Source organism: Actinia tenebrosa, unplaced genomic scaffold, assembly GCF_029948245.1.
Source record: "Actinia tenebrosa isolate PJP-AT-01 unplaced genomic scaffold, QUT_ActTen_1.0 PGA_scaffold1__47_contigs__length_23844297, whole genome shotgun sequence".
Classification (NCBI taxonomy): domain Eukaryota; kingdom Metazoa; phylum Cnidaria; class Anthozoa; order Actiniaria; family Actiniidae; genus Actinia; species Actinia tenebrosa.
Genome location: NW_028292578.1, coordinates 5,824,390 through 5,846,358, shown reverse-complemented (window position 1 = coordinate 5,846,358; position 21,969 = coordinate 5,824,390). Strand labels below are relative to the sequence as shown.

At 36.1% G+C, this 21,969-nt stretch overlaps 3 protein-coding genes across 8 annotated transcripts; all 3 read left to right on the top strand.

Annotated features, from left to right (window-relative positions):
• The first annotated feature begins 1,377 nt into the window (after nt 1-1,377).
• LOC116305467 (uncharacterized) lies at nt 1,378-4,924 on the top strand. 2 transcript variants are annotated; one of them, XM_031715379.2, is made up of 4 exons: nt 1,378-1,493; nt 3,321-3,360; nt 3,696-3,934; nt 4,003-4,924. In XM_031715379.2, the coding sequence occupies exons 2-4, from the start codon at nt 3,348-3,350 to the stop codon at nt 4,360-4,362; spliced, it is 612 nt and encodes a 203-aa protein (XP_031571239.1). In that variant the 5' UTR covers nt 1,378-1,493; nt 3,321-3,347; the 3' UTR covers nt 4,363-4,924. The 2 variants fall into 2 exon arrangements, with proteins under 2 accessions (XP_031571239.1, XP_088889233.1); XM_089033107.1 differs by lacking the exons at nt 1,378-1,493; nt 3,321-3,360 and having other exon boundaries at nt 3,665-3,934.
• A 1,662-nt stretch (nt 4,925-6,586) lies between these two features.
• On the top strand, nt 6,587-13,721 carry LOC116305468 (uncharacterized). 3 transcript variants are annotated; one of them, XM_031715382.2, is made up of 3 exons: nt 6,587-6,792; nt 12,066-12,369; nt 13,090-13,721. In XM_031715382.2, the coding sequence occupies exons 2-3, from the start codon at nt 12,112-12,114 to the stop codon at nt 13,435-13,437; spliced, it is 606 nt and encodes a 201-aa protein (XP_031571242.2). In that variant the 5' UTR covers nt 6,587-6,792; nt 12,066-12,111; the 3' UTR covers nt 13,438-13,721. The 3 variants fall into 3 exon arrangements, with proteins under 3 accessions (XP_031571242.2, XP_031571240.2, XP_031571241.2); XM_031715380.2 differs by lacking the exon at nt 6,587-6,792 and adding an exon at nt 8,338-8,608; XM_031715381.2 differs by lacking the exon at nt 6,587-6,792 and adding an exon at nt 10,729-11,014.
• A 4,838-nt stretch (nt 13,722-18,559) lies between these two features.
• On the top strand, nt 18,560-20,572 carry LOC116305464 (ETS translocation variant 4). 3 transcript variants are annotated; one of them, XM_031715371.2, is made up of 3 exons: nt 18,560-18,722; nt 19,158-19,471; nt 19,745-20,572. In XM_031715371.2, exons 1-3 carry the CDS (start codon nt 18,698-18,700, stop codon nt 20,150-20,152), a joined length of 747 nt encoding a protein of 248 aa, XP_031571231.1. In that variant the 5' UTR covers nt 18,560-18,697; the 3' UTR covers nt 20,153-20,572. The 3 variants fall into 3 exon arrangements, with proteins under 3 accessions (XP_031571231.1, XP_031571232.1, XP_031571233.1); XM_031715372.2 differs by having other exon boundaries at nt 18,561-18,726; XM_031715373.2 differs by lacking the exon at nt 18,560-18,722 and adding an exon at nt 18,757-18,897.
• Nucleotides 20,573-21,969: the final 1,397 nt, after the last annotated feature.

Sequence of the window (21,969 nt, the reverse complement as noted above, 5' to 3'; positions counted from 1 at the left end):
TGACTAAGTATTATTCAGCCGGTACTGTCTTTGGACGAGCCACTGAGTAAGGTGAATAGCAGGAACATTTTACACTGTAGCCCAATACTCCACTTATCTCTGCTCAACTTCCTCTCTAGCATATCTGGTTTTGTACTTCCATGTCTAGAAATAGCTCCCATTGAGGTAAAGATATACTTGATACCCTTTACACATTGTTACTATGCAGACAGGTCAAGGCTATTTTGAAATACAAAATAATAAAATAAATCATTTTATTTTTATATAAAAGTGCCTCTTTTTTGGCCTTCATTCCATGAAGACGTTAAATTTAGAAGTTGATTTTTGCGGAGGGAAGAATAAACCGGAATATTTGCAGCATAAATGCAAAAGCTGGAGTAGTTTGAAACACCAGGAATAAAAAGCATTTTGATCGAAATTCAGTGGCTTTAAATAAATATTATTTATTGAGGATATTAAGTACACCTGAGAAATGGTTTACACGAAATGCGCAACCATCCAAGAAAAAATTCATTGATAATCGAGAGAACTAGATAACTTATTCGTAGGCGTTTGTTGAGTCAGCCTCGCACATATTATACATGTATACATCAGGTTGACATAACTTAGTTTTACAGAAATGCAATAAAAAACGTTTTGTATATTTACTTATTTTAATTGGTTAACCAATAAAATAAAACAATTACTACAAGCGATTGTCTAGTGTCTGTGCAGCATATATTGATCAGTTGGTTGATATTGTGTGGGAGTGGAACGATTATGCAGCTGGAACATCGGATCTAAAAGAGGGAGGATAACTGACAAAGGTTTAATTAATATTATACCATCAGTTAATGAACTAGTGTCTAGCTCTTTCTATCGTTTTTTGCACATATTTCCTAAATATTCGATTCGTAGGTAGTGCCGACAGTGCGAAGTGAATTGTAGAAGCCACACCAACTCATGAACTTCTAAGACACAAAATAAAAACCCATTTAAAACAGAGATTGCTCTTTCAAATCAAGGAAAAAACTATCATTAGAATAATAGTCTAAAATAGAAAAAACACCCCGTCTCAAAGGAAGCATTAGAACGGGGAAAGAATAAAGAATCATCGATTAAATAAGATAAGTAGTCAAAGCAATATCATATTGTTGGATAATCTTATATTTAATGCTCCACTTCTAAATTCTTATAACTATATAACTACAGTCCTAAATAAAAGCTTTACAGACTTCCTACTCTTATAGTCATTTCAAAGATTTTTTCACCCAAGTGCAGATATATTTTCAATATGCTTCATGGTCTCAGAACCGGAAGTGTTTCTTTTTTTCGTGACTCAACGGTTAGTTCCTGTCTGTTGGTCTATGACTTCCGTTTTTACTTGTATCTAATTATGTTGAGTTGGCAAGTGGAAATAAACTCCAGGAAGTTGTGCCGTGATATAAGAATCAATTTGTACCAAATTATTCATTCACTGCTCAAAAATTGGACTAGAAAGATCTTCGCAAAAGGTAAGCTTTAATACCCAGCTCTTGGCAGCGCGTTAAATCTATTAAATCGCGCACATAATTGACGTCCTAGCCTAGGAAAGTCAGTGTTATGTGAGTTAGTCTCATAGATTAATATCGAATTTGAGCTTTTTAGGAATCGTTTATTGCAAAATTAAGATTGATCTTGAAAAAGAGATTATTCAGCGTTTTAGCAGACTAGAGATGTATATCGCAAAATAAACAGTTTCTGAGCCGAATTATTATTATACATATATATATAACCAAGAAAAGTAAAGTCTAATGTGTCTCTTCATGCGCGTCGGGACTATTACTAGTAAGAAAATTAATCTAATACTGAAAAATGGACAGTTTATATAATAGATTAAAGTAAAGAAATTATGAAAAAGATTAAATACAAAAGGATTGACTCTAGCTTACTACAAAAGTAAAAAAAAAATTTTTTTGACTTATAGAAAGCGAAAATAACATGTTTTATCACATGCCAGATGACAGATTACCCTTTGAATCCATGTGAAAGCTAGTGGCCTATAAAGTCTTGTTTTAATAAAAACACTGATGCCTAATATAAATGCATATATAGTGCGAAATTCATTTTATGGAACTGCATATGGAATTCCATTTTACATTGGTTCCCCATTTTACATGAGTTATTCAATTATAAATCTAACGAAACTTACTGACAACAAAATAATATTAATGCTATTCTTAACTTTGATCGTATTTGTGTACGTGTTGAGCAGATGTGCAGAATTATGCTTAATTTTTTTCAAATTTCTCTTTTTAATATTTTTAGCTTATTTACTAAATCATTAATAAGTGGTAGAATTACAAAGCGAGAGTCTCTTTACCGACTGACACGTTCTAGTACAATATCAAGTACAATACCAATTTTGCCTCACAACTTAAATAAACGTTTTCTTTTAAAGGGGTATTCATCCGGTTAGGCCCAGAGTATTCTTGTCGAAATGAGCCAATAGTCTGTGCTATCAATTTAAAACTGAAGAATATTCATCAGGATAAAGACGTTTCAATAGAAGTCCTTAATTAACCAACTTAGTTTTTCCTGTTTTTCGTCTGATGTCAAATGAACAAGAGTCTTTCAAAGGCGCACAGTGTGATCTGTGTGGGTAATAGGAATTACAGGAAACAGTTTGAACAGAGTTCCGGGAAAAACAAACAAAAACCGAAAAAATAAGGTGTTTATTACCTGTATTTGGACGCCATCACGGAAACAGTAAAACTAATAGGTATCTTTCTAAAAATTACTGTCATGTCCTCGACTGTTTGATCACTCTTTGAAATTTTTCAGTTTATTTTATTCCCTCGTTTACCTATTTTGATCTTAATACAGCTCGCATAATACTTTGAAATAAATTCTTTAGCTTCCCTAGGGCAAATTTGTACCCGGTGTTTTTAAATAGTAGAGGAAGAACAAGTCAGTCATTCATAGAACCAATTAAAATCAAAAAATAGGTGTTTGCAACAAGTATTAATTTGACGGGGTAATTATGTTAGAAACGGCTGAATTGATAAAATGGTTTTAACTTGGAAAAAAGTCTACATATTTAAAAAGATACCTAATCAGACAAGACTTATCAAGGTACTTTTCTCAAAGAAAAAAAATTTTAATTTTATTTGATATTATTTTAAAAAATGACTAAGACGACAGATGATAATTAGAGAAGTTGAAATAGTTATTATTGCAGTGCTTCCGCTCATAGCTGACTGAAACCGAATACGTTTTTCTCTCTCTCTACAATTCATCGAGTAATGAGACGCTTTTGTACCTATTTTTGACTGTATTTATTTGATCGTCATGTTTACTAGATACACAAGGAAGATATCCTGACAGCCATGACTACTTCAGGTAACACAATACACACTCTATATGACATCAGTATCAGCACGCTTTCTTTATACTTATGTCTTATAGACTTCATAAAAAATAATAACATTTCCGCACTAGGGAGGGGTTCGTATATTTTTACACGAGATGGATAAAGGAGCCGCTGGGAGAGGTGTGGAACTACGGTGCTAATAATGGCACCCCATACGTACCTCCGTCGACTTTGACCAGACTTTGACCAGCCAAGAAGTCGTTTCAGGGTTCGATAAAAATTAACTATGTGCATATGCATAAATAGATGACCTCATACACTTCAAAAATAATCACTTAACTGACTGATATGTCTTTTGCTTCAGAAAGAAGAGGACACTCCAAAACTGCCGTTCATTTGTGGGAATTCCTGCTTGATTTACTGGCAGATGAAAACTGTTCCTCCATGATAGGATGGACCAACAGAGAAGGAGGGGAATTCAAGTTAAAGAATCAGGAAGAAGTGGCTAAAAGATGGGGAGACTTGAAGAGAAGACCAGGGATGAACTACGATAAACTGAGTCGGGCTTTAAGATATTATTATCAGAAAGGAATTATCAAAAAGGTACGTCATGTCTTCTTGCTCTCGTTCTTGTTTTCGTTCTCGTATTGAATATAATATTCTATTCTTAGGTCAATGGGCAAAGACTTGCTTATAGATTTGTCAACCCACCTGTGACAGACAAGCCTACGAGAACACTGTGTACGCATGCGTCACTGACAAAGGCAGTAGAAAAACCTGTTAAAACAGAAAATCAAATGTGCACCAGAAACACAAGCCCAGAGGGAGTTGGACAGAATACGTTCCATTATGCCATCAATCCAGTCCAAAACCGATTCTCATTCCCCACCTTACCAACCTTACCAAGCACAACACTGGGGCTACAGTTTATTCAGTCTCCACTGCGCATGTCACACCATAATCACGTGACCTACCCTACGTATCAATACGTCATACCCTTTATGCATCCGTCTGTCTGTCCTTGTCATTAGACGCCACATCGATCAGCAGTCAGAGATAACAAGATGGAAAAATGTTTGGAAAATAATTTGGGTATGAACCGCAATTTGTAACGTTATTCAAACCTCTCCCCGCGGGGAAACCTTTTCTTACCAAGAGGGGAGGGGTGAAATGCTGTTCTACTTAGATCCTAGATCTTCCCTAACTAGGGAGTAGGGGTAGGTGTGAGCCACACGAAGTTATTAAATTATGATTAATGCTGCCCAGCCCTACCCCTGTGGGGAATTCTTTCCCGCCTACGTCACAGGGAGGGAGTAAGCAGCACCGGCCGAGTTTGAGCCACAAATTTTAAAATATTAAGAATACCAATCGAAAATGACAAACGTGTATTATATTGCCCTAATCTGAATTGACTGGTCTTTCAGTCATGGTCGGATCAATACACTGTTAATACGATCCGACCATCACTGTCCGACCTTTCTTTGTTACTGTTTATTGTACATATATTTGTAAACATAATGTCAACTTGACTAATAGTTGTAAATACACCAATGCGATAGTATAGACCAAGTGATTAATAAAGTGCTAAGGTAATCCATGACCATCATTCAGTACACTTCTAGAGCGAAGGCATTTAACCTGTGAAATAAAAAATATAAGTCAACATGTAATGAGTCAAATAGACACAAAAGAAAATGATTATATATTAGCCATGATATCTATTTCACTGTTTAAGTGTTTTCTCCATCATAGTAGATGCTAATAACTATCTCAGTGTCACAGAATAATTTTTAGTGATCTAAAGTTAAAAGTTACAGACAAGTTTTTCAGGGCCGTAACTAGGGTTTTACCGGGTGGGTGTACATGAAATGGAAATGTCTAAACTAACATTAAGAAGTGCTATTAAATTTTGAAAATTTCAAGTATTTCCAGCAGGAGAAAGAAAAAAGAAAAAAGAAAAAGAGATAAGTTATAAGCGGACCTTCAATACATATGTACGATACGGGGGATAGCATATGCATGTCTACTAAATGCTGGTTACTGCACCGACTTTAGCAACCATCTACTGCTCAGGATTGTAACTCTCAGAGTTACCATCTCATATGATTGTTAAGCAAAGTTTAGTTTCGTGTTTTGAATCTAATCCTTGGTTCTTGACCCTTTCGCACAATCTTCTCCTCCCCTAATAATAATGTTTTTCCGCTTTGAGCAATACCGAGGGCCATGCATGGATCACTATAAAGACTCATCAGAAGCTATATAATCTGACATGCTGAACAACATAGAGGAACTTTACTGATGGGTAAAGTCGCGGAGAACCTTTTCCCTCTACAGGGTCCAAGGTACCTTTATCCGTCATGTTGTTATGCTATGTCTTTACATTCACGCAACCACGCAATCAAAGGACTTCGGGCTTTTTTATATAGAATAGTCGAGATATAACGCACGCGCTGATTGGTTAGCTACCGTGTTTATAACAGACGAAAGAGTCACGCTCGCGCAAAATCGTTCAAAAATATTTTATAAAACAATAAACGTCAGCTTATGTCTCTGTACTGTGATATAAACATGGAGCTGTAGAGCACTCGAGAAGCAAGAGAAACACGCGACCGGTTACGCATGTTGCTAAAGCTTGCTTATAGCTTCTCTCGTGCTCTACATGCTCTCAGCGTGTTCATATCACAGTACAGAGACATGCGTGCGCGCGCGTTTTATATTCCTTAATCAGTTTCAGTTAGTGACTTTAAAAATGGATAACATAGCATCTGTTCTAGTCCTCTTATTTATTTTAGGAAATGATGGTTGAATGACTAAATTCCTCCAGCTTGACATAAAATGAGAACTATAGTTTAGTTGTCCTTTTCTCAGTCTAATTTCATCATTTAGCCTTAGCGGCTACTGGAGTATGAAGTACAAAACTAGCCACGCCACGCTGGCCAATATTTCAGCAGGTGCTGCTCTAAAAATTTCATATTTTCAATGGTAGGACTGTACTTCAAGAAAAAACGTTGAACATTATTCATCTGAACTCATATCGGTGTTAACTAGTGAGTCAAACTGCGTTTTTTTGAGCAGCAACCTTAGGTATTCAAGCTTGGGTAGAGTTCGACATCACTGGGCTAATAAGATAGTTGGATTAATTCATTGAATAAACATTCGAGAAGCGCGTTGAGTCGGAGAACCAGTAATGGGTTTCCTATTAAAATAGTCCCCACTTGAATCGTTACGATCAAGGCTATGTCGTAACGGAAGTGAGTCCTTACTAAATGAAGAAAGAAAGACTAAAGAGAAATCAACAATTCAATATCATCGGAAACATTAGGTTCACAGTTGAATTATTCTTTCTTGATGTATATGTTGGCGAGTTGTCATGTGTAACAGTTCATTCAGTAGACTTGGAAGGCGTAAGGACGTACGTCACTGACCAGCCTGCAGAAGATCAAACAAGTGAGCTACTTCAGGTAATAAACTGTGTTATATAATCAGTAATTGTTAATGTTAACAGAGATCGATGAGCCGACTGGCATACATCTCTCCAGCAAGTTAATACCATCAGTTTTCATAACAGTATTTAAACAATTCTTTCTTTTAATTTGTTGTATTGCATGTAATCTTACTTTACAATGGGAAGATTTTCACGATTTTCAAATAAAAGTCTCTTGATAACGAGGTTTGATTGATGGTGAACAAGCATGGTGGACAAACTTTCACTATATCAGTTTTAGGTGAAAGTCGATAGTATTCAATGTCAGTTATGTCGTATAGTGCCAGAGAATTCTGATTTGAAAGTTGAGTGTTCCCAATGGCATGCATGCACTTGGAGAGGATGGTTTGTGTGTTGAATACTACTGACATGGTTCCAGTCAGAACAGGATCATTCATCATAAACCACAAAGTTGAACATCAGGAAAACACTCTTAGTAAGATGTTGTATCAATTGGTACCACTGTTTTTGTTGTTTATAAATGAGTCTTTACATTTTCCATTGCACTCTTACAACGAGGACAGTTATAAATTCACCGGCACTAGATCATATTCGCACCACCTTTTTCCCCCACTACACTTCACTAAAAAGCATCAAAACTTTTCCGCGTTTTCTTTTCTCTTCCTTTAGTTAAGAATAAATAAATTTTTCCATGACTGTCAGCCGATCTGTTTTGCAAGATATTGCGGGGTATATGGTACCCTTGGCTTCGCTCAAGAAGATCTTGATTTCGACAGTATTTGTCTTTGAACAGTATTAAAGATTTATTGCGTACTCTTTCGTTGATTTAAATAATTGAAGGAAAAAGGGACTTTTTTTTTGCAATTTCTGTACTGTGCACAAGACACCACAGGAATACAGTGCAAATCTGTTGTGAATCATTAGCTAATAAATAATACGGTAATTGGAACTCATTCGAGTGCAATTTATGATAGTAATAGAACTGAGTGGAGTGCAATGTGTTCTGAAAACGAACGCTTAAAGGATAAGCAGGCGATTCAAAAATAAATTTGAAAATCATAAAAATTGAATCCTTTACTGTAAGCCTAGCTCCTTTCCTTTGAACTAAACTTCACACGAGTTGACAACCTCAGTACACATTGTTCAAAATGGTGCAAATATGAGAATAAATCACATCATCAGTTGACCAATCAGATTACAGCGATAATAATAAATAAAAATAAAATAAAATATAAAAATATAGCGATAATTGTCGGATATCCTGCGAGGATCCACTTCAGTAACCATTTCCTCATAGTTCCATCTCACTAGCACCGCGGAAGAGAAGGGTCTGCTTTGAATATAGCTATATCACTTTTTGCTTGGGTTGATTTTGTAGAGCTCCAGATGACATGAATAATGTATAAATGTTACTACTTAAAAGCAACAAAACGCGTCTACTCTTGCATACCCTTGTCCAGATTTTTTAGCCCTACCACTTTAAAAAATTTTTTGCGGTCCCTGTCTTATTACAGAGCGTTGGATACAAGACGAAAAGCTTTTGAGCTCAATGTACAGGAAAAAATATAGCGATAATTGTCGGATATCCTGCGAGGATGCACTTCAGTAACCATCCTCATTCCATTTCATTACAAAGTGTTTATATAAGACGAAAGGTTTTTGAGCTTACAGATACAAGCAACAACATGGCAGTCGATTGGGTTTAGTTGGCGAGTTGCTTTTTTACCATCGTATTTTACTACTCCTTGAAAAACGTCTTTTTCAAAAAACAAAGTTTCTAAAATACTTTGTTTCAAGAAGAAAACAATACCAAATGATTGAAGTTGAAAAAGGTTAGATATGCCGCGACGTAAATAATCAAAACACCGAAAGACATGTACTTTATTCGCTTAGATTTTAATTCGTCACATTTATTAATTATGGCTATTCTCACCATTATTTATGGCTAATGCGGGCTTTAAGGCATCGTTTTTTGACTTTAAAACGACTGATATTTCCGGTAAGTTATTAATGGATACCGAACAAACAACTCTCTTCTATTATTTTATTTTTAATTTATTTTATTTTATTTTGTCGTAATTACCGCTGTGATCTATGACTGCTGACTCATTCGAACATGTTCAGCCTTGATTAAGAGCAAATAATTTACAAAAGTCAACTGTAATGTAAAGAATTTGCGAAAATACCAAGGAAAAATATTATCACGCCAATTTAAACCACTCCCCTCTAGATTTTCACCGATATTTTTACTTAGCAAATTGTCAAATGGTTTACTGGTTTTTATTCTTCAGTTCTAAGATTTTGCTTGGGTTAGAGTTAGGCGAAGGTCGATAACAAAACACTTAGGATCTAATGCCCACATATTAAAAACCATTCAACTCCAACGACGCACTGCAAGTCCATGACACATCAGTATCACTTAGTCTTCAAAACAACACGCATTGAATCTATATTTTCTCTTGTTTTTGCTGTTTTTTACTTATTTTTACTAAGCCACGTTTTCAGTATCTTTGGCGTCGTAATTTTTTTTTAGTTTATTTGAACTATTCTTAGTTGTGAGAGTTGAGTTGTAACCGTCCGTCAGTGTTTCAGTTGAATCGAGTTGAAGTAGTGGGTGGGTGTGGAACAGACAAACAATGCGTCTAAAAATACACTAGACTATGACGTCAAAACAAGTGGTCGTCAGTAGTAATAGATGACTATACGCCAACGGCAGTCTAGTCTAACTTGTCTGTTTGTCTTCCATCGTATGGAATTAGTTTTTAAGAATTATTTTTGCGTCGTACCGACCAAACACTCGCAAACAACAAGTGTTTTGTTCAAGCTCGTTCCCAAAGCTCCTTCACGCGTGATAGGGCCCTGGGAACGAGATTGGTATTATATTTTCCACTCTGCTTCACAATGCCTTCTTCAATACAGCTAGTTCAGAAATGATTTTCTCGTAAACTCAAGTGAATATTTGAGATTTTGAATCACTACAGGTCAATTCATCACGATTAAATTGTAGTGAAATCTTCTGAGAATTTCAAAACAGGCAACCGAGAAAGGGAGGGAGAGGAGAGGAGAGGAGAGGAGAGGAGAGGAGAGGAACACCTTGAAACCTGTGGGTGGACATGAAATGCCCTGAAGGTAAAAATGCCAATTAAGAAAGGCAAATAAGAGGCTAAAATAAGGCTCTTCTGATCCGACAGGAAACCGGTATGAATGAAGGAATTAGCTGCTCATACCAAGTGTTACCCCACTTTCTGATGCCCTTGGATAAAATCAGAAAGCTACCTCTGCTGGCCATCGATCATTTTTACATATAAGTTTCACCGTGCTGTATATATGACTTATATATTTTATAACCTCTATATATGACTTTATTCTTATAATTTTGATTATCTAGAGCACTTTATTGAAATCGTGCCACGACATATATTTTCATTCAATGTTAACCGATGCGAAATGTCGAATCTGTTGTCATGGTTATCAAGCAGTATTGGTTCAGTTAAGCCTGATTTGGCCTTTAATTTTGATTATGTCCGGTAGTAGTCAGGATTGACTTTGTATGGGAGAGATAGTTGCACATAATATTTGGCGTATATTTTGCCAAGCCTTGACTACATATTTGCATGTTGCTCGCTTTTAGCTCGTTCTGCCCGGAATAAACTGCTTGGCCTCGAGATATTGCAGGACGTCACAGCTCATTTTGAGCAACTCTATCTTTCTAAATCAGTTCCATTGTCAAAAGCTTTTCCTTGTGAACTTTGACTCAGGAAAGGAAAGAATGCTAGACTAGAGAGAAAAACCAACGGGTCTTCCCACGTACTGCTGTACCGGGTTTCATCAAATGAGGAGCAGATTAAGCAACATTGCCGTGGCTCTTAAATGGCTTCCTTGACCAATCAAAAACAACTAGTCATTCAAACCGTCCAATCACAACTTCGCGTCTATAATTCCTATTCGGAAGGAAGTACTTAGAAAAATAACGAACGACAAGCCGGTAATTCATGTCAAAAAGCTATTGAAAGATTTTCTATCTTAATTTTTCTGCTTTGCCCTGGGCAATTCTACATAGTTTTTATACCATAGCTTACCATACAGTACCAAAATGAACTTGGTAGCCACTTAACTAGAGGCCAGACGGATACAGAGGGACTACTTAATAACGGGACATATCTCAAGTATCAATACTGTAACGAATACAAAGACTTTACTCACTTATCCAGCTAAGAAAGGGATTATTCTTGAAATAAGTAAGTAAGAAGCTCGTTGGTTTTGTTGAGCACTAATAATAATTTGTAAATTGCTATGAAGAGCTGGAGAAAATACTGGACCAGGCACGGGTGGTATAGACCATGTCCAGGGCTTGGCCAGCAAAAAACCTACTTGATTGGAATCTGAATTCTGATTTAGAACAGCGCGGGCAGACAAAGTAATCAGTAATACCCAATTAGATACAATGTACGCTCAGCTCTATATATGCAGGATGTAAACTAAAACTTTATTATCATCTGTATAATTGACATGGACCTTTGAATGCACTGATTGAATTTTAATATTACGACCATTTGATTCAAACTTATCTTCAATGAGTTTTGCCATCAAATGACTATATGTTTAGCGCCCAGACACAAACAACAGAGGAGGGTAATTTAGATTTAGAATAAACAAAAACAAAGAAGGCTTCTAGTTTATGCACTGACTTTTGATATTGCCAAAATGTTTTACAAGCACCAAGAAAATGCTTTAAAAACCTGAACGCGATAATAAGACATGTTACGATTGCTTGTGAGCTCCACGTACAGTGAAAATGGATGATTGAAACAAAACATTGAAAGAAATTGTTAAATACGTTTTGTAATAAAAAAAAGAAAATTATCGTACGAAGAGCTTGTTACTAGCTAGTTAGTTAGGAAAGGTCTTTCTTGCTGCAACCTTTGAATTGTATTCTTAGTGATGAGGCCTACGATTTTTGAGCGCGATATTTCAACATTTCAAATACATTTTGAATAATATTTCAGTTTTTCAAATTTTTTCCATTGTAAACATGTTTCTAATACGTTTCTAAGACTTGGTTCCTGTTTAAAAAAGAAAGAAGTAAAAATAACTCGCCTCGTCTGCTTTGACGCCCAAAGTAAGAATGTCCGATGGGAAGACAAAACCATCTCGTTTAGTTCCTGGCTCATTCACTTGCTGTTTTAGTGTAGTATCGACAAAAAGAAAGATTAGGATATCCAAACCATACTTTATAAGTAAAGCAAAAAGCTAAATTTTGTAACATTTTTTCTCTATTTTCCTTTGTAGACGCTTATACATCAGTCTACTGCCAAGCCATCTAGATTGAGTAAACATGAGCAACACTACAGAAAATCAACGTCCGCGCTTCAAGAACACCATCCATCTTTGGGAATTCTTGCTGGAGTTACTAAACAACGAGCGCTATGCTTCTATCATCTCATGGACCAGAAAAGAATATGGTGAATTCAAACTCAAAAAACAAGAAGAAGTCGCTAGACAATGGGGCTTGTTAAAACAGCGAAAAGGGATGAACTATGATAAGCTGAGCAGATCACTGCGATATTACTATGACAAGAGAATCATAAAAAAGGTATTAAACTACGGAATAACCAAGTTAATGTATAATTAAATTAACAGCCATTGATGTTAGCAGTCGAATGAAGTCGTTAGTCGATTGACGCACTTCTTAAAATGTTTCTTTGTTCGTCTTTGAATCTGTCAGTTCGAGTTGAACTTCTGGAAAAAAAAATTGACGATAAAAGTTTGAGAATCAATATTTATAGGTATGATTTTATTTGATGATGCAATGATCCATAATTTCTTTCGATATTTTGAATAATTTGTCGTAGTGAAGGTGTTCTCAACGTTTTTTTAAAGTTTGGTGGTTAGAGAGCTTGCAGACGTAGATAATCCCAACACCCCCGAGGGCTGGTATGACCTCGACAACTATTCTAACATCTTATCCTATTGATCCAAAATACTTTACCGCTATTGAGTTGCATATCGTCTGTTTTTAATATCCATACATATGTTTTCAATTATTATTTTATCATGTTTTATCTGTTGGGGTAAGACCTTCGATATTTAGAATAATTTATCTTAGTTCATAAAGTATTTAAAGTTTAGCGGTTATAGATCCGCAGACGTAGAATCCCAACCGACCCCGAGGGCGGGTATAACCTCGACAACTATACTTACAACATATCCCGTTTATCCAAAATAGTTAATGAGTTGCATATAGTCCATTTTTCTACCATTTATAAACATTCTTTCAATTATCTTTTTAATATTATACTTTGTATTTTGCCAGGTTTCAGGGCAACGACTGGTTTACAGGTTCATAGAACTGCCTTTTGAATACCTGCCTCTACGAAACATGGATGAGAAGACACGGCGTCAGCAGTTACAAAGCTCGTCTGTAATTCTCCCGACAACTGTTACCTACCCCACTCCTCCTCCTCCCCCCTCCCCCAGAACCCCACCCATCGAGGCAGAAAGAAACCCAAGGTGTGACGTACAACACACGTCAGTCATTCGTCATGTTAAAACCAATCATGTTCAAAGCACTGAACCACGTGACAACATAATACCCCATGGTCCACCTCGAGTGATGTCACAAAGTCAAATTATTTTTCCCCGTGATGTGGGTGTATCATGATGGGATCCAATGTGGTCATGCACTGGTGAGTTCTACACTGTCATCTGTCCATCTCTACATGTGCATCCACTGCAATAGTTATTGTAATATCAAAATATTTGATATGAAGACGTAATGGCTTTCTCACCAAAGTCTGCACCAACATTAGTTATCAAAAATATCAAGACTTATTGAATGATGAGTTTTGAAAGTTAGAGTTTTTTTACCTATGGTTAATGGCAAAGTATGGTTGCAAAGGGGGTTGTATAGTTTTGCATTGTACTGATGTACTGACAACTCCCCCCCCCCCCCCCCCGAATTGCTACCGAGCTAATTGCTGCGAACTAAGTGCTTACGGAATGCCGGCGTCTATACAAAAGACGAAGGACTTTAATTGATTATAATAAGGTAAAATTTGTAACATAAATAGAAGACTACTTGTAATTATGAGCGCGAAGTAAGTATATTCACGACTCTTAAGAATACCATAATATCTAGAATGTGCGGACTTAGTCTCACTTCTGAGGTTGGTAAACAAAAGCAGAAATTATAACAACGAAACAAGGAACTCCTGGATTACAGGCTAAGCCCAGACATTCTTGAAATAATGGTACCGATACCAACAAGGTAGAAAAATATTGAATGGACTAACATCTTCCTTCATTGATATTTTAGTTCTTAGTATTTGGTCCAATTTGTTAGTTATTTCTCATTTTCTATATAATTTCAGAATGATCTAGTGGTTTGTGACATGATTGCGTACATCTGTAATCACGAAATCTAGTGTATTTTATTTAAAGTTTTTTAAAAAAAATATTTCAAGATACAATCAGCAATAAGTATATGTAATAGGAGTCCATGCTGTCCAATTAAGAAATAATTGGATGGACGAGGAAAATTCCGAGGACTGACAAAACTGAATGAGGCCGTAGGCCGAGTCCAATTTGTCACTCAGAGGAATTTTTCGAGTCTAACTATTTCTTGATTGGGGAGCATGAAATCCCATTACCTATTAATTATATAGCTGCCTAATTAATCCCATATCAACAAGACCTATCAAATTAAGAAAATAATTGGACAGTTACCTATATATGGGATTAATGAGAAGCTGTATAATTATAATAATAATTCTACATTAATTTCTAATTTTAATTTCTAATTTTATTTAAAGTAGTAGTAATAATAATAATGTTTAAAAAAAAAATAGTAATAATAATAAGGTATACGTACATTAGATTGGATAGACAAAGTGTATTGTGGTCTACCTTGGCACGAATATCTGTATGTTGTCTATCTTTCCTTATACAGTGTTGTTTATACCCAAGCTAGACCATAATGCATCTTGTTTAAGGGCACATAGTCTGAATGAAAATCAAGCGCTTATTCAGATTATTTTATAAGCTTCAAAAAGGATGAAGCCTAGTTTCTTGACAGAAACGAGTTAAACTTGGTGCTAATATGCCGCTTGAGAATGCGCAGAGCATTTGGGTGGAAAATTTGGAAAGGTAATTGCGAGCAAAATCAGCAAAGTATATATTTTTTCATGTATGTACCAAAGAAAAAATAAAAATAAAATTAAAATTTTAAGTAGGTATAAGTTTCAGGTCACCCATCTAGGATTGAACCTCGCCCTACCGGGCTTGACTTAATGTCTTGGAAGTCCAAGGTTTTTCCACTGGACCACGATTCTAAAAAATTAGCACAACAATAGCCTTCGGAAACAATGCGTCAGATAGACAAGATTATTTTTCCACTTCAAATCAATGTACCTAGTGCGTGGTAGGTTGTGCAAGGGATTAGCTGTAGATATGGTCTGGGGGCCGGCTAGTCTCTCCCCTGATGCTTCGGCTAGAACACAGTCCTGCGTAATCCGTGCAAACAAGGGCAGAAGGATTTAATTGTCGTCAGGTCCGAAGTCCATACGTCGCCTCAGCTCTGCGGATGTCTCGGGGGTATGGCATTTGGTAGGTGCAGGTTATTTTTGGAATTAATTATCGATTTTCTGAAAGTAGACGCGAGTTCGATTCCCGATTTAGATAACATTCTTATATATTTTTGATATATTTTTGATATATTCTTTTGGATATTCTTTTTCTTTTCTTTTTTTAGCAATTAGTATTTTTCAATAATAGAAAGTGGGATAATAGGATATACTCCACTTGGTCTCTCAGTATCTCTATAATGCTATAATTTCTGTTCATGATATTGCGACTACAGTCCATCCACAGGGAGCCCAATTTAGATAAAAGTGAAAATCAACAACATACTACGAAAACAAAGGCGCGCGCGGAAAAAAATGTTCCAGTGCATTTTTTATTTATTTTTTACTCTTTCGTATAGATTACAGAGGACTTTATCTTGACCTCGAATAAGAAAAAACATATGTAATTTTTCCGATTTCATTTTCACCTTTCACATTTATCTAGATTGGGTTCCCTGTGGTCCACTCAAAGGAGATTTTGGGACCGGCTCAGTTTATCTCAGTTTGCCATTCTACACTGGTCCGGGTGCTTACAGTTGCCCTTACCACAGCTATCCCAAGCTCTCTTTTATTGTCGAGTTATTTGTGGAGTTTGTATTCAGATCCCGGATCCCGGCCAATGAAAGTTAAGCTTGGGATACCTGCGCCCTTACTGGAATTAGAAAAGTGTTGCCTTTAACTACCATAGAGTGCATCCTAGTGGCAGACCCAGGGGGGTTCTGTGGGGGCCACGGAATCCCCTTTTTGTCACTCGTTAAGCCAATCATCTTTACGCTCAGTAGAATAACTGATAGGAACCCCCCCTCCCCCCATTTTGTGAAGCTAGCCTTACCAGCTTTTCCTGCCTGGCGACCATTTTGGAACCCCCTTTTTTAAAATCCTGGGTCCGCCACTAGTACCATAAATTCCTGAAAAACTTTGCAACGAATTGCACAAATTATAGGTTCAGTAGACCTCAGTAAACCTTAGACCTACAAAACTTTGCACTAGTTAACTTTTTCATGGATATACACTTATTTCAATAAAGTTAGTCACCAAAAACCTAGAAAGCTGTGACCGCTGAGAATCATGGGAAATATTTCATATTCAACAAGTAAAGCTTTTGACACAAACTGCAGCAGTTGAGGATGCTCAGAGGAGGTGAACTCGTAACTGGTAGAAGATCTCAAGCCCATCAACAGTTATCAAGCGGTTAAAACATGTAAAATGTATCTACCTATAATCCTTGCCGGTCTCAGCTTTGTAGCTTTTTAGGCGACCAACTTTATTGAAATAAGTGTATGGTATGCACTTTAAAGAAATAATCGGTTCGAATCCAAATAATTAAAAGACTCTTGACATTTTGATGGAAACTTCAGTTATAACACCCACAATCTTGGGCAATAGGGCGGTGTGCGAGTGTGACATAACCTTATTAGATGATGCTTACTTCGTGTTCTATTTTTAGAAACCATACCAAAAAGGGTAAAATCCCCAAAGATAAAAAACCTTTCAAAAACCTTTCGATCTTGTCTACACGCCGGCTGTTGATATAAAATGCTGTTGGTATAAAATTTTCCTCTAATAATAAACATGTTCTTTGCCCGTAGAAGGATTGAGATTTGTTATCGTATGAGGCAACACTCGTAAAGGTTAAACTTCCTTATGATCTGCTGAGAAAAAAAACAAGCTAGGGTGGGCCAGTAGCTTGCGAAAACGAACCGAAAACACGTGACGTAGAAGCGACGTCAGTCAGCGCATTTGCAAAGCATGGTAACGTAAGTAATGGAATGTCACGCGTGCTTGGACTTGGACAACCAGACTCAAGATACGACATCCTTAATAGCGGATATTGGTTTTCTATAGTAGGTGGTGAAGATTCAATTTTGTTTAGTTTTGATATTTGTGTGTTTTTTATATTTTGAGAGCTAGTGCAGACAAATTCGTCTAGTTTGCATATTCCTATACCGTATCATTAATCATTTCTTGGCCACGCGTTAATGGAGTTTTAAAAAACGACAAGAATTTCTTTTGCTTCATTTGCTTTCCTGACTGATCAAAAGCCTCGTTTAATAATGAGAAATATTATCAATTTAATCTAATTATTATTAATACATAAAGCAAAATTCCTAGGTATGCATAAATATTTGCATACCAAGATAAACACCGTCATCAAACGGAAAGCAAAATCTTGTTAGTTTGTGATATACAATTTCGCTTCATTTAATGATTTCATGACAGGAGGTAGCATATTTACAACAACCATTTCAAGTTGCAATCATTTCTATTTCCAGAATCTGATCTCGTTTGAATTCAAATGCGTAATTTTCCAGTTGAAGATGTAATGATAGGGATCAACAGAGCAGAAAGTAATCCAACCTATTTTGCATGACGTTAATTCTATTTGTGACTCTTGAACCCACGACGCAAAGCGACTTGACTTATCAATAAACACTTTTCCACATCACGTACGGCGGCTAAATCCACCTTTTTAAAGCCTTATTTACTCGCTCAATAATCCCTAAGCATCTTGGGAGGGCTATTAAGCTTTGACTTACTAGTTTTTTAAGGGTATTATTTGTTTCGTAAAGAGTTGAGAGTCTCAGCAGTCGAGGATTCTTAGAAATGTTGCATATGATTATTTCTGATTTACGTCTGCAAAGGTCAAAATGGTCAATCACTGGGATTACTTCCTTCCTGTTCAGCGACAAATACCTTCCTAATCATAACAAGAAAACTTCGTCAATAAAAAACATTTCATACTCAATCGCAAACTACTATCAAAATAAAGATTTTGCAATCTAAATCGGATACGTTTGCGAGTTGAGTAAAAAATCATGTGCTTTGTCTTGTAATATATTTTAGTTTTTAAGAACTTATTTTATCGTCATCTCTGTTTTATGGAAGCTTACATTTAAAACAGGTTATATCCCAGTTACAGGAAAGATTAAGCTACGAAAACAAAACCTAGTCACGAAAGAAATGTGACGCTATTCCGTCATCTTACGCAACAGTGCTCTGCCCTGGTTCAAGAACGTAGCGTGCGTCATCGCTTCTCGCCAATAGACGCGCGCGCTGTCTCGATCAAGCGAATACAATCGGGAGATGACGTACGGACCTATGTAATTCATACCGTGACATAACAATGTTAACACCCTGGAGATATAAACCCAACTTTCTAGACCTTCATTTAAAAACTATAAACTCTTGGACGGTTCTGGTCTAAACGAGAGTGGGCAAAGAAACGGGTTAGCGAAACTGTATCAAAATTGTTCGTGACTTACCGAACGGACTTCCGCGTAGGTGATTCAAATATTTATCATGGCTAGCACGACATCCTTTCAAGGTAGGTAGGTGGCTATCATACAACCTTTATAACAAAACAGTTTTCTTTTAGCAAGTAAACATTCCAGTACTAGACAATGCCATGTGCAAAAGTCCTTCGAGTATTTTATTGCAATCTCATTTATTCATGATGTGACTTGTATATATACTGTATTTATCTAATCAAAAATTGATTGGTGAGAATTAAGACAATTAATTAAGGGTTATCGTTACTTTCAGCTGGAACTACAAGCACCGACTCGTATTATCATATAGCTTTACATAACATCACTTTCATTCTCGTTTGAAGTTGAAAAAAACATGCGCACCTCCATAATCATTTTTGATAATTCTTGTTCAATAATTATTTGTTTTGAAAATAATCTTTTGGAAATCATTAATTCTGCATTGGATAGTATCTTATTTTTGATTGAGTATATTATTGTTATTTTAACAGATGACAAAGACATTGAAGTTCGTGTGAAGTCAGAGCAACGTGATGAAGTACCCAAATCAGACATGGTTGACTCTAGCAAGAAACCTCGATATAAAAACACTGTTCACTTATGGGAATTTTTACTGGAACTTCTATCTGATGAAAGATATAACTCAATTATTGCATGGAGTAGAAAGGATCATGGAGAATTTAAACTAAAAAATCAGGAAGAAGTTGCGAAGAGATGGGGCATCTTGAAGCATAGAGCAGGAATGAATTACGAAAAACTAAGCAGAGCCATTCGGTATTATTACCAGCAAGGAATCATACAAAAGGTAAGGGCTCGTGTCTATTGCAATGCTGTTATATTCTATTTTTATACACAACTGATCGGTCTAGTGGTGAAGATTTGAATTTAAAAGGGACATGATAACATCCTCAATATACTTTGTTGATTAAGGCACTTGATTTGAGATAGTTCATCTTTTGAGTTTGAAATGCAAAATGTATAAGTCTCTCAATAGTATGAAAATAACCATTACTAAGGTCTATTTGAGTGTTTTGATAGTATCAATACAACTCACGATCTGTCATACTTATCCTTGCAGGTACCAGGCCAAAGACTTGTCTATAAATTCGGTCAACTCCCCTATGAGTTCAAACCAAGAATAAACCGACTAAAAGCCAAAACGGAAAGTACTAGTCGAGTACCATTTCAAGAGACTTTGAAAGCTGAATCACCAGCATTTTTACCTCTTACGTCACTCACTCCACCACCAGAGGCTGGGTATTCTTACCCTGTGTTACCAAACTTAACCCGACCTATCTGTAACTGTTGCTATGACAACCGATTCAGCCCGTGCACTGTGGGGAAGTTACAGGGTAGTCCATTGATATTCCCGTCCATATCAAATGGATACACACTTCCTTTTACTACAGTGAGTCATCTACAGCCACATATATCTAGCCCTCCAAGAGCAATACCTGTATCTGTTATTACAAGTACCCGCTCTTGAGAACCTATTGACATGACAACCTGTTGACATGACAACCGTATCAGGTGAAGAGCAGCACAGGTTACTTTGCATCATCATCTGACAAAAGCTGAAACTAACATGGACAGATAATTCATCTAGAATATATTAACACTAAAATAAGCTGGACCCGTTTGAAATAATCATTCATGCTGGCTATATATTTTATAGTCTCGAAATTTATCGTAAAATAATTCATCCGTTGATCATACGCGAGGCTTAACATTTGAAACCATTTTCGCCATCCTGTTCCATATTTGAAATCTTAAAATTTTGGGAATAGGGATGACGAAAGAAAAGACTTGAAAGATAAAGTAATCTTTGCCTTATATTATCCATATTACATCAGAAGCATATTGCTTCGAGAGATAAAAGTATTGTCAGTAAAATAAGCCCTCTTAACTTCTTGACTTTTTTCTTAATATACTTCAGTAAGCAGGAACTCACCTTGGTCCGTCTGACGTTGGGTTTAAAGCAGATTGAGGCATATGACTGTTGAGACTTCACATGGGAAAATAACCAAGTTCATTATTTAAAAGTTTTTTTCCACCACCCACGATTCGAAAACGAACTATCAATGATCTTATTTCTCTCTTATTTATCATGACACTTGGTCGACTTTTTTATATTGTGATTTATTAGCTAAAAAAATTAAAAATATATGACGTGTCTTTTACATTTGGGCTCTAATAGCCAGACATATTCCGCAGAAAGCATGTATAGATGTTTATGTATATGGAATTATTTATATATGGCATGCCTAAAGTCACTAAAGCTGGAAGGCTAGTGCTTTTGAAAGACTTAAAAAATAATGAGTATTTGAAGAGGGTTTGACTCAATAGCCATAGGCGAATAAACTTGTGACCCTCAAATAGAATATGAAATAAATCAATTGATAAAAGAAAACGATATTCAAACTGTTTTTGAAAAATCTAAAACCTTTAGCTAACAATGTAACGATGAATATTGATAAATATACACATTGATAAAAATATCAATCATATCTATAAATTAGACAATACAAAACGAAATAAAGAACAGAATGAAAGCAAGAAAGAAATATTACTAAGTAGATTAGTTTTTTTTCCTGTGTATTCACTACAATTAGCGGTTTATTTTGGACTTCTCAATTTTCAATAACCTTGGCATTTACTAAAAATAATTGGCAAACTTTGACCTAGACATCTTTTACTACCAAGCTACAATCACGTACAAATGTAGCACAAGTGCATCGATAAAAGATCGAGACCAGATGATTAAGAGCCTGATGAAGTAAACTAACAGACAATATTTCCTGTTTTAGTTGCGTCAGAGAAATATGTCAGGAAAGGTCTTAAGTTACGATAAGGGAGCAGTTATCGAAGATAGGATTGAAGAAGGCATATGCATGTGCGGGAGGCAGGATGGGAACGAAACTAAGAAATAAGAAGAGGGGAAAAATAACGGGAAAATAAGTTGGAGATATGGAAAGGAATCAAAAATACAACGAAAATACAAACGGGAATGGAGGTATAAGGGATAATTCAGGAAAATACACTCACTTTTTTTTTCTGCGATGAAATTTGTGCCATTTCTGTCGTACTTTTCAGCTGCTTACCTCTCATTCAAGAAGGTGCATTTTTTAATTTTGATTTTATCTTGAATTAAAGTATAGTGACCACTGAGCGAAATGTAGTACATGAAGATGAATGGGCGAGTTTCATTATCAAAAGTCGCTATCTTTCAGTTGCGCATGCGCGAGGTTGACTTTGTTCAGACTGAGAGGAATTTTACAGAGTACGTATTTGAAGCTAATGTTC

Coding starts and splice junctions, on each gene's coding strand:
- LOC116305467 (XM_089033107.1), top strand. CDS start 3,680: ATGTCTTTTGCTTCAGAAAGAAGAGGACACTCCAAAACTGCCGTTCAT. Junction 3,935..4,002: donor AGAAAGGAATTATCAAAAAG/GTACGTCATGTC, acceptor TTCTATTCTTAG/GTCAATGGGCAAAGACTTGC.
- LOC116305468 (XM_031715382.2), top strand. CDS start 12,112: ATGAGCAACACTACAGAAAATCAACGTCCGCGCTTCAAGAACACCATC. Junction 12,370..13,089: donor ACAAGAGAATCATAAAAAAG/GTATTAAACTAC, acceptor GTATTTTGCCAG/GTTTCAGGGCAACGACTGGT.
- LOC116305464 (XM_031715371.2), top strand. CDS start 18,698: ATGGCTAGCACGACATCCTTTCAAG. Junction 18,723..19,157: donor TAGCACGACATCCTTTCAAG/GTAGGTAGGTGG, acceptor TTATTTTAACAG/ATGACAAAGACATTGAAGTT. Junction 19,472..19,744: donor AGCAAGGAATCATACAAAAG/GTAAGGGCTCGT, acceptor TTATCCTTGCAG/GTACCAGGCCAAAGACTTGT.